This window comes from Armigeres subalbatus, chromosome 2, assembly GCF_024139115.2.
Source record: "Armigeres subalbatus isolate Guangzhou_Male chromosome 2, GZ_Asu_2, whole genome shotgun sequence".
Lineage (NCBI taxonomy): Eukaryota > Metazoa > Arthropoda > Insecta > Diptera > Culicidae > Armigeres > Armigeres subalbatus.
This window is the reverse complement of record NC_085140.1, coordinates 118,694,609-118,707,345: the sequence shown is the minus strand read 5'-3', so window position 1 is coordinate 118,707,345 and position 12,737 is coordinate 118,694,609. Positions and strand designations below refer to the sequence as shown.

Genomic DNA, 12,737 nt, shown 5'->3' with positions numbered 1-12,737 from the left:
ACTTTCATATATCAAAACTTTCTATAGATCGGGCAAGATTAACATCTATCCATTTCAACATGGCTTACTTTGTAAATTTTGAAGACCATGGTAATACATGATAATATGATATTGATGTTTTTACATGCTTACATCAAGCTATCTTATCTAAATACTCACCTCAGAGAAGATCATTTGAATGTTCACTTTTGACAGTTTTTAGTGAAGGTTCCATGTATGTCAATGTTAATTTATTAGATACCAAAAATAACAAATCTGTGGGTGATTATTTATATAAACTAGGATTATCACTATGGGTATTTATAGGCAATTAAAACGAAAAGAACTTTTGTTCGTGTTATGTTTGCTCAAAATAGGAGAGATGTTCTGGGAGTGTAGTTAGTTTACTTGAATAATATCATTTCATTTTATGTTTCGGAATAACCGTCCCCCTCAATCCAGCTTCCAGCCATACGGAGCAGGAGTACCAGCAGCAGTCTGACGGCGGTATTGTGTCTCCGAAGAGCTTCCTCTATAGGTTGGTTGGGCATTGGCCGAATAGGCCGAAGTGCGCTGATCGACTGTTACCGGGTAAGGCCCTGTAGCGGAGCTGCCCGTTCCGGACGATTGACCTGACGAACCAGATGGCTTCCGCTCGCTAAATAGGCCACCAAAGTTCTTCGAATCGATAAACCGATTTGCGTCGAAAAGTCCGCCAGCACCTCCAGTTGCCGGTCCGATTCCCAGCCGCTGATTGATATAGGTTCCAACCTGTTGCTTTACCGCATTGGACACAGCGTTCTGGATACCGCCCAGGATACCACTAAAGAATCCTCCGGATGGAGCCGGTTTCTGCGTTGGGACGACAATGTTACCACCGGCGCCGTCGAACTGTCCGGGACGACGGTTTCCGCCGTTACCACCAGAACCACCACCGTAGTAATTGTTGCCACCTGATGGAGAAGCGGGAGCCGGTGCCGGAGGGTGATAGGGTGCAGGAGCAGGTGCCGGTGGACGATAGGGTGCGGGTGCAGGATTGACCGGCAGAGCCGGGTAGGGATTGGCATAGGGATCTTGATTTGGACGGGAAGCTGGGCGATTGCGGTTGTCTGGTGCGTCGGGGTTCAGTCCCAAGCTGGTGAGAACATCGTCGCTGTCACCACTTGACGGGGCGGATGCTTTCGGGGGTGTCGGATTGTTACTGTACAGATCTTGAGCGTTGTCTAGTAGTGCACGTGGAGTAAAGTGGGACGGGGGAATGTCGGGTAAGAAAGGGAGAAAACAACAGAAAAGGGGAAGCAGTCAAATTAGTAACACAAAAACCAATGAATTTAGGTAATTAATAAAATCTGCCTAAAGATGTTCAAAATTCATCTAAAAAAGGATTAAATGAAGTTTGAACATCACTAGAACAATTGAAACTCAACTGAAGGACGGAAAACTAAAGCCCTAATGATTGCCGTGGCGTTCTTTGAACGATAACGTTTTCCTAAAAATTACAATGCCATCACCAAACGTAACTTTACATTATTCTATATTACAAGTTGTTAATCGCGGGAGGCTGCGATCGATTGAATGACAGTCCCCTCTTAAGGTGGCCATGGTGATCGGAGGCCACTTGTCTGATGTAGTGGGGAGAATGTCAATCAAAGCGATCGAGCGATCCCACCAAAAAGGGAAGGACCATAACGAGCCAGTACAAAAGTTAGTTTACTAGAAGTATGTTAGTGTCTGTATGTTGTTCTTCTCCTCGTGATTTTTATCATCATAATCTTCTTTTATGTTTGCGTACGAGCGTATATCGACTAAAATGTCACCTAATAACTTTATTTACATGATCGTTGTTGTTGCTTGATTTCGCGCCACTAATGGAAGCCTTCCTGATGTGCCGCCCAAGTCCAGAAGGGTTGCTTTCACTTCCTTTGTTGTCTTTAGTCTATTCGTTACCTTTTTCTTTACGTTTCTGCTAAACTCATTGCTGCTTGTTGATTAGCCACTAGCGAGTGGCGATTAAATTGGAAATTTTATACAACTGTTTCGGGCGCTGCAATATGTGACGTTTACTGCGGTCTTTGTTTCAGGGGGTATAAGGACAAGTCTCCAGGCATCCAAAGCTAAATTCACTCGTGTTTTCAGTACGAAAGCAACGCACAACTATCATTTTTATTATTTCACACATGCTGCGACGCAGCAAAGCTAAAATAAAAGGATGACAGCTTTGCGTTGCTTCCGTATTGAGTGGCGTGCCCTTGAAAACGCGAGTAGATTGAAACGCAAACCAAGTAAACATTTACTGCAGGAAATGTCACATTTGTTTGGCCGTTAGCATTGGAATATAGATGATTTTTTTTTGGTGTAAGATCTAAGGATTTTAACTGTGGGTGTAAAACCTGTAATATCGATCTGCTTTCTCAATAATTCTCTCCTGTTTTCGCTCATTTAAAAGGATTTAAAATGGCTATTTTCTTCCGACAGTTTTCGTTTGTTTTGCTAATCAGGTATAAGGCTGTTGCGTTTTAATTTAATATATTTCTGTATGTGTAGTTATTCCTGTTTTCGTCCATTGTTTTGTGTTCCTTTTTTAATGGGTTTAGTTTGTATCACTAACACAACTACTGTGATTTCCGTTAATGCTGATGGCCCCATCCCATTGCAAGAGATAAGACAGAGCAGACAATGCTTATTTTTGGTTTGACCCTACTTCGTCTGATGTTGTAATAGTTGAATATGTTCCATATTTGAACTCATTATTTCGAAAGATTTTCATGCCTACATTATCCGAAGTATTTTTTTTATTTCGCTTGAGGAAAGTATTTTCACAAGTGATTTTTTGTCTTCTACGATCATTCCACCCCAATCTGATTGAGTTTCATGAGTTTGGCGTTTAACTGATTGGAAGATAATGAATTGTGTCAATTTGAACCTAACTCACACTGCACATGTTTGCGTATCGATGATTCTCTAGTGGCAGTAGATGTATTCGGAGGCCATTTGATGTCAATTAGGGTTATTTAAACTGGAATTTGGATAACTTATCGATTCGAAAGTGGAAAATATTGCTGTATGGCTTTGATGTTGAAATGCTATTCAAATGTTTTAATTGATCATAGGAAATTGAAAACAGCGGTTCTCAAACTGGGGTACATGTACCCCAGGGGGTACCTTCGCTGGCCCCAGGGTTACCTCGTTACAAGAATGTGTAATGGCGGATGTATTACAATTTCGATCAAAACTTATGATCAACTTTTGATGATTGTGTATTTTTTTTATTTCAAAACTTTGTTTTTTTTTTTTATTTCAAAACTTTGCTTTTTTTATTTCAAAACTTTGTACATAATATGCATGGCGATTGAAACCAGCACAATTTATGAAGGTTCTAACACGATGAATGAACAAATTAAAAAAATCTTCAATGCAATCTACCTATTCGAAACAAAATATTGAATAATATATTTACAACATGCTTCTGAGCTAAAATCTAAAGGCTGAAGATACGGAAGCTTCCATATGAGAGGCTTTTTTCCGGAAAGCTCAGTTGCTTCGTTGCAAGAGAATTGGAAGCAACCTTCTACGCTTCTCGGAGGCCTCCATCTAAACAGCTCGAAGCATTCTTTATTGTGGTTCGGAAGCCTCTTTTCAAGAGGTTCGGAAGCATCCTTTGTAGAGGTTCGGAACCTTTCTTCAAGATGCTCGAAAAACTCCATTCAAGAGTTTCGAAAGCCTCATTTTAAGAGGGTTGTAAGCTTCCTTTAAAGAGGCTGAGAAGCCTCCTTTTAAGTGACTTGGAAGCTTCCCTTCGAGTAGCTCGGGAGTCTCGACGCGCCTACGTTTAAGAGGCTCAGAAGCCTTCTTGCAAGAGGTTAAGAGGCTCAGAAGCCTCTTTTTGAGTGGCTCGAAAGCCGCATTCCACGAGGCTCGGAAGCCTCCTTCAAGTGGCTTGGATGCCTTTTCAAAAGCCGCGGTAGCCTACTTTCTAGAGACTCGGAGTTCTTCTTTCAGGAGGCTTAGAAGCTTTCGAAGGTTTGTAAGTGGCTCGAGAGCTGCCTTTCAAAAGGTTCTGCAGTCTCCCTACAAAATGCTCGGAAGGCTTCCTTCGAGAGGCTCGAAAGCTGCTATTCAAGAGACGTGGAAGCCAAATTTCCCGAAGCTTCGAAGGCTTTTCAAAACGCGTGGATGCCTACGTTCAAGAGGCTCGGAAGCTTCCCTTCAAGATCGCTGAATTCTTCTTTCAAAAGGCTTGGAAGCATACTTTCAAGAGGCTCAGAAGTCTCTTTTTAAGTTAATCGAAAGCCGCCTTTCAGAAGGGTCTGAAGCCTCCCTTCGAGATGCTCGGAAGCCTCAATTCGAGAGGGTCTTCCTTCGAGAGGCTTGGAAAAATCCCTTGGTAAGGCACGAAAGCCTCCTGTCAAAAGCCTCGAAAACCTCCTGTCAAAAAGCTCGATAGTCTTCTTTCAAGAGGCTTGGAAGCTTGTTTTCGAAAAGCACGAAATTCTTCTTCTGAAAGCGTACTTCCAAGATACCCAGAAGTCCCCTTTTGAGTAGCACGAAAGCCGCTTTGAAGAGGCTCTGAAGCCTCCCTTCAAAATGCTCGGAAGCCTTTCTTCAAGAGGCTTCCGAGCCTCTATCAAGAGGCTTCCGAGCCTCTATCAAGAGGCTCTGAAGCCCTCTTTCAATGGCAGGGTTGCTGATTCTCAAAACATATTTGTTGTTGAAAAAATACAAACAAATTTCTAGAGGATTTCTTAGATGAATCATCGAAGGTAAGGGCTCGAAATCCACCTTTCAAGAGCGACGGAAGTCTCTTTTCAAGAGACCAACCAAATACTTCTTCCAAGAGGCTTGGAAGCGTACTTTTAAGGTGCTCAGAAGCCTTTATTTAATAGGTTCGAAAGCCGCTTTCAAGGGGCTTTGAAGCCTCCATTCAAGAAGCTTCCCTTCAAGAGGATTGGAATCTTCCTATCAAGAGGCTCTGGAGCCCCCTTTCATGGTCTCGAAAACGTCCTTTCAAGAGGCCCGGAAACCTACCTTGAAGAGGCTCGGAAGGCACTATAGGGTAAAACTATAAAGCCTTTCAAAAATGTCCTTTTTTGGAAGACGAAAACTGACACGACACGACACGACAGTGAAACATCCCATTAATACTACTGATGATAAATATATCCATATTGTCTTCGGGAGGAGTTTTCAATCCAAATTAGGAAGATGTTATGCTCATTTGGGTGGTGCCGAAAATACTCAACAACTCTGGGAATCGAAATATCGCATTGTTGCTGATTATCGATTAAGACACGTGCGGATCCATATTCTATCCCTGAACATTGGCCATTGCAAGTACGAATTTGTATGTATGCCTTTCGGGCTGAAATTTGCCCCATCGACGTTTCAACATCTCATGGATTCAATGTAGAGAAAGCACTAAGAAATTAGATGTCTCGTCCACATAGAAGGTATCATTAAATATAGTATCAATTAGCTAACTTATTATAAGGGCGTAAAAAAAGGTTCTCCAAACTTTGAGAGATGCGAATCTCACAGTGCAATGTGACAAATCGGAATTTACTCGAAAGGAAGTTGAATTCCTTGGGCATGTTGTCACAACCGAAAGGGTAAACCCAATGAAAATAAGATCGCGGCTATTCAATCTTGGCCTGTTTCAAAAACCCTAAAATAGTTTAAATTATTTCTGGGAACTATAGGAACATAGCGAAACGATAGTCAATCCGTAAATCGAAAATAATAGATATCGATCATAAATACGAGAAAGTTTTGCAGTACTAAGCAAATCATGACCATTGAAACTCTTTTGATAATACTCTGATTTCGATGAGCTATTCACATTGACAATGGATGCTCGAAATTTGCAAGTGGAGCAGTCTTAACCCTGTTACAGGATAGAAGGGAACATTCCTCTTCCAGATACTGAACAATGCCGAGAAAAAAGAATTCAATCACCGTTAAAGAGCTGCTGCTGCAATCTGTTTTACAGCGAAAACTTTCCAACCAGGTCTCTTCATAGGATCATTAGATCTCCCCAGCGCTTACGTTGTGTCTTTGAGAAAATTAGTTGCCTCTATCCCCAGGATCAAGGACATAGAATACAATTTGTAATTTTTTGTTTATAGAGGAGTTGTTGAAAAAGTTTCAAAATGAGTAACGAGAATGTTAAAATGTTGAAAAACGTCATCCAAATTCGATTCACTAGGGAAATTTCTAAACAACATCCAAACTCAAAAGCATTTTGGTATGTCATCTGAGAAAGATGACTAAGGATGTTCCGAAGAAACTATTGTAAAATGTTGCAAACATCTTTTAAGAACCCTTCACAGAAGATCTAGATGATTTTGTTATGAGAAATCACTATTGTGGGGTTTGAGTAAGTTACAATCAGCGTGTGAGTATATATTAACACCTCAGCGTGTCAATGGGTGAGCAGCAAGCCATGACTTGGCCGCTCGCGCTCCTATAGTAAGATCTCCAGGGTACATCACGCACCCACGGAGAGCTGCTGTCATCGCATTTGGCTTGGTCATTTGGGGTCACACATTTTGGCGATCCTGCCAGGTTATTTTTTTGGATCCATGCGCTGATTTCAAAAGGTGCGTTGAATTCAAGTGGTTAATGTGCAAAAAATAAAATGTTTGATGGTTTAAAAAATTCACAAGTCAAGGTGTTTTGATTGCTACAAAACGCGTCTAAAATAGATTGTGATTTGGAAAATCACAAAGCTCGTCTGGACGACCATTGGAAAATGTATTGTGATTTGGAAAATTGAAGTTTATTTTGGAATTCGCTGACTTAGAAGTCATAGCGGAATTACCCGTTGAATCACAATATCCAAAACGTTGCTATTTTCACGAAGCTGCTAGTTTGGATTTAGTGGCTAAAAGTACTAGTTAACATAAGCCTAAAATTTAGGTATGATATCTCATTAAAGTAAGATATTTCTGCGTAATTTTAGATACAAACTATCGGCTCATTATTTCCATTGACATGTCAAAGGAACAATCAAGTGATGGAATTCAATGGAATTGTACGAACTCGTCTTCTGACAAGTAAAGACATTCCACCAAAAGCTCAAAATAATTTGCTTATTTCCATATCGTTGTTCTGCTACTGAAAACCACGATGTTAAGACAAGTTTATTTCGGAGTTCAGTTTGCAAAGCAGTTCATCGGTTTCTCAAATGCAACATGTTCAATGTTCATCTTCGTCTCGCGCAAATAACTTAAGGATAAAAATCATTGCGTCCAATGCTAGAAGATTTTTTGCCTTTTTATGAGAGATGGTTTTTGATTTTGATTTTGGTTTGAGTAAGTTACCATCAGCGTCCAAAACCTGTCCACGTCAAATTTTGGACACCTATCTTCCAATGCGATTTTTTAACATTTCCACAAAGCACGGAGGCGATCAAATTACATGACAGCTGAATCTCTCCGCTTTATGTGCTGCTTTCAGCATGTTTTCATTCTCGTCCAAATTGATAAAATGGCTACAAATAAATTGGACATTATTTCAGCGTCCGAAATTTAACGTGGACAGGCCTCATTAACACATCAGTGTGTCAATCAAATCTCCATGGCGTGTACACGCACCCACGGAGAGTTGCTGTCATCGTATTTCGCTTCGGCCATTTCGGGTCACACATCTATCGAAACACTATAAACGTGTAATCAAGTAGAATTCAATAATCATTTCAATGGTATTTTTCCGCCAAATGGTGTTCCGCGATATGATTTTCGGTGAAATGGTGCATTCCGCAAAATATCTTTCGTACAAACGATACATTTCGCTGGATGTCATACCAGGAAAATTAATTCCTCTATTTTGTCCGATGAAATGGTATACAACTCCAGTGATCTATTTCAGACTGTCTGATATTTCACGGCCAGTCCGAGACCACTTTTGCTTACAATAAACCCAGCCTGTTCATGTTAATATTATCAATTGGGCAGACAATGGATCCATAAACAAATTTTCGCATTCCAACATCCAGTAAGTATTTAGTTGATGAAATTGAATAATGGTACAAATAAATTAGAACCAATTCACTAAATTGATCGATTGACGCAAATTTTCCTGATACAATTACGTACTCTGTTATTAATTGATCTCAGTCTCTGGGTTGATCAAAACGGCTATATTTTAAATTGCCCGACGTTTCGACAGGATGTATTCTGCCTTTTCCAAGGGTAAATTATAAGTCAACCGTTTTTCATTTTGCCAAAAATGTCTTTTTCACGGTTTTTGGGCTTTTTGTATACAACACAATTTTGAACATTGAAAACTTTATATTTAGGTGACGACACGGAAAAACACTGCACACTATACAATTATTGTATAGTGTGCAGTGTTTTTCCGTTTCATTACCTAAATGAATAGTTTTCAAGTTTTCAAATTTTAGGAAAAAAACAAAAAATTAACATCAATGTCTAAAATAATCTTAAATCGGATTAATCATGCTTAGATAGATAATAGATAAAATTCTATTATTATTATTATAATCTTTATTAAAGAGGTTTTTAGCCCAAGGTTAGTTCACCTCCGATAAATTTCTAGATAAAAATCTAGTTAAATAGAAATTAAAAACTTGTTACTCTAAAACATATTTTATAACCTTCACCGGACTCGTTGATCTAACACGGCCAACATTTTTGGTCTTCATTTAGGTCATTTAGTCAGCGTGGAAGGAAGTTTCTTTCTATTTATTTCAAGCTACGCGTGTGTCACTATTCACCCTTATTTCAGCCAGATTGTATCCATTCTTGGGCAATTAGCTTATTTCAACAAACCATTAAACTATCAAAATTAATGGCCTTAATGACAAATTTAACCATTCCCTGTTTGAAAAGGTCATAATCACTGATTTCTAGCTTTGAAACGGTCATCGCCCTTGTTTTAGCTATCATAAAATTCTAAATCGCATTTCTCTCTCCACCATCGCAGCTTAATTTTCCACCGCCGAACGAAAAGTGCTAACATGGGAAGCTTTGCTTACGGCAATTGGACAAACTACCACCCTCCGCTCTATTCAGTGTTTCCAGTTGTACTATGTACCTATTTCTCCTCTCTTTCTCCCTTCTACATAAAAGCAAGCTTCCGCACTCTCTATTGTGCTTAGCCTGCCATTGTTTGTGCCTTTTTTTCTTCTTCCCTTTCTTGTTCTACCGTCTCCGTTTAGGGTGGTATTATTTTTAATTAAGTCTCTAATTGGAGTTTCAAGTTCATCATCATTTCCTGTTTGTTTGTATTTTCTCCGTCTCCTGTGCCGCTACAATTCTGTTAATTAACTCTAGATACAGCGACCGGTCGCACTCGTTCACACAAAAATATACATATCCCTTCTACGATGGGCGCGCTTTTGTTTTCCTCGTGAGCTTTTCTCTTTCTGCCATAGTCGGACCGTTTCGACCTCTCGATTATACGGGGAGGATGCCATTAGAGTAAACTGTGCTGCTGATAGTTTGTGTGGGGTAGGGTTGCCTAAATTCAGGCGAAGATTACACATCGTGAAGAATGGCCGTTTCTGTACAAATGTTTTTAGATGCATTACCATTAGCAGGGTTGCCAGTTTTCATGATATGATATCTTCGTTTTTTTGGGGATGTCCTTCCACCGACCAATTTCGACTCGGTGGGCGGCCGTTATCATGAGAAACATAAAATGGGAAACCAATATGATTAACACCGAATGGAAGTTTAATGGTGCTGATGGTGAAGTAATTGGGGGTGTGGTGTGAGTAAACTGATTGTGCCAACGTGGTCTTATAGCCAGATGGTGGAGGAGGAGAGGAAGGATGGTGTCATTCGCCTCAAGATTCCGATCACCAGTGGGCAAGCAGTGAGCATTAGGATCAAGTGGTGGCTGGATGCGGTTAGTCGAGGGGCAGCATTTCGCGGTCGTTTGTCTGGTTGTTTGTTGTAGAGGAACTGGTTCCAGAGGCTGGGCTCTGTGGAAGTGGCAGGGTTCTGGGGTCTTGGGTAGTAGGGATTCTGTGGGGAAGCGCCGAAGGCAATGGGAAGTTGTGCCCCTGGTGGAGGTTGGTTCAGGGGAGGATACATGGGCTGGAAGACGGCAGGGCTTCCGGCTCCCGGCTGAGGATAGTTGCTGAAGTACGGGGATTTGGTAGTTTGAACACTGCCGAAGATGTAGTTGGGATCGATCGGCATGTTCGGGTAGACTCCGTCTTTGGTTTTAGTGTTTTCCGGTGCCGGGTTAAGACTCAGGACACCTGCAATTATGATATGAACAACGACCAAAACGGTTAGAGGTGGCTATTGTGGTGAAACAGACGTAACGCGAAATATTGCATGCAGAGCACAATGCACAAACAGAACAAAACGAACGGTGCAGTGTGTGTATGTGGCGGCCCACTGGTGGGTTGAGTAGTTTCCGACGTGAGTTGAGTTATGTTCTTCTTTGTATACACATCTATGGGGCAGAAAAATGGCTTCCTGGTACTAGTAAAAATAATCATAATAAGCCCTGCTAGAAAACTATAAAACGGAAATGAACTATCCTTAGATTTCCTCTACTAGACGAGGTACAGACAATTTACAAATAGTGCGGTTTTCAAATGGTTTCAATGTTTTAAAGTTCAGCATCATGGGATTCAACCGATTCAACAGGAAAAACAGCAGAAAGAAAATTATGAAAGAAAGAAAACATCACACACGCATGTACACCTACAAGAAAAGCCTATAGAATAATAATTGAGGAAATGCTAATTGAATACTAAATTGAAAAGCCGGCCAAGTTACAGTAGGAATGTAGAGCCATAGAAGAAGAAGAAAAAGATGTACACCTATAAAGTACGTAGCCAAATGCGACAATGATTGAAAAAAATGGTACTTAGGTCCTTTTGAAAAGTTAAGCGAGATTTGATATATGATTTTTTTTCACGAACTCATTTGGATGGGATTTGGGTTGGATTTCGAATTGGATTTGGATTGGATTCGGATTGAATTTGAATTGGATTTCGATTAAATTTGGATTTGGTTTGAATTGAATTTTTTTTAATTGGATTTGTATTGGATTTGGATTGAATTTGGATTGGATTTGAAATGGATTTGGATTGAATTTGGAATGGATTTGCATTGGATTTGGAAAAACTTTGGACTAGACTTTGATTTGGATTGAATTTGATTTAGATTAGAATTGATTTGAATAGGTTTTTTAATGAGATTGGAGGTTTTGAATAAGATTTGGATTATTTGGATTTAATGTGAATTAAATGTGGATTGGATTTAGAATGGATGTAGATTGGAATTGGATTTGGATTGGATTTGGATTGGATTTTGATTGGATTTGGATTGGATTAGGATTGGATTTGAATTGAATTTGGATTGGATTTGGATTGGATTTAGATTTGAATTGGATTTGGATTGGATTTGATTTGGATTGGATATGGATTGGATTTGGATTGGATTTAGATTTGGATTGGATTTGATTTGGATTGGATTTGGATTGGATTTGGATTGGATTTGGATTGGATTTGGATTGGATTTGGATTTGGATTTGGATTGGATTTGGATTGGATTTGGATTAGATTTGGATTGGATTTGGATTGGATTGGATTTGGATTGGATTTGGATTAGATTTGGATTGCATTTGGATTGGATTTGGATTGGATTTGGATTGGATTGGATTGGTTTGGATTGGTTGGATTGGTTGATTGGTTGGTTTGGATTGGTTTGGTTTGGATTTGGTTGGTTTGGATTGGGTGGTTTGGTTTGGATTGGTTTGGATTGGTTTGGATTGGGATGTGATTGGTTTGGATTGGTTTGGATTGGTTTGGATTGGTTTGGATTGGTTTGGATTGGTTTGGATTGGTTTGGTTTGGATTGGTTTGGATTGGTTTGGTTGGTTTGATTGGTTGGTTTGATTGGATTGGTTTGGATTGGTTTGGATTGGTTTAGATTGGTTTGGATTGGTTTGGATTGGTTTGGATTGGATTTGGTTGGTTTGGATTGGTTTGGTTGGATTGGATTTGGGTTGGATTGGATTGGATTGGTTTGGATTGGTTTGGATTGGTTTGGTTGGTTTGGTTGGATGTGGATTGGTTTGGATTGGTTTGGGTTAGTGGATTGGTTTGGGAATGGATGTGGTTGGAATTGGTTTGTGTTTGGATTGGTTTGGATTGGATTTTGATTGGTTTGGATTGGATTGGGATTGGTTGAATTGGTTTGGATTGGTTTGGATTGGTTTAGATTTGGTTGGTTTGGATTGGATTTGGTTTGGATTGGATATGGATTGATTTGGTTTGAATTGGTTTGGATTGGTTTGGATTGGTTTGGATTGGTTGGATTAGATTTGGATTGGTTTGGATTGGATTGGTTTGGTTGGATTTGGATTAGGTTTGGATTGCATTTGGTTGGTTTGGATTGGTTTGGTTGGTTTGGATTGGATTTGGATTGGTTTGGATTGGTTTGATTGATTTGGTTGGTTTGGATTGGTTTGGATTGGATTTGGTTGGTTTGGATTGGATTTGGATTGGTTTGGTTGGTTTGGATTGGTTGGATATGGTTGGGTTTGGATTGGTTTGGATTGGTTTGGATTGGTTTGGATTGGTTTGGATTGGATTTGGATTGGTTTGGTTTGGATTGGTTTGGATTGGTTTGATTGGTTTGGTTGGTTTTGATTGGATTGGTTTGGGTTGGTTTGGATTGGTTTGGATTGGTTTGGATTGGTTTGGATTGGATTTGGATTGGATGTGGATTGGTTTGGATTGGATGTGGATTGGTTTGGATTTGGTTGGATTT

At 39.9% G+C, this 12,737-nt stretch overlaps 1 protein-coding gene across 1 annotated transcript in view; it reads right to left on the bottom strand.

The window, feature by feature from the left end:
- Positions 1-215: 215 nt before the first annotated feature.
- Positions 216-12,737, bottom strand: part of LOC134210723 (leukocyte receptor cluster member 8 homolog) — a 126,642-nt gene continuing 114,120 nt past the window's right edge. Inside the window, exon 3 of the mRNA XM_062686961.1 lies at positions 216-1,202. Within this exon, the coding sequence (XP_062542945.1) occupies positions 433-1,202 (770 nt within the window). The 3' untranslated portion in view covers positions 216-432. The remainder of the gene's footprint in view (positions 1,203-12,737) is intronic.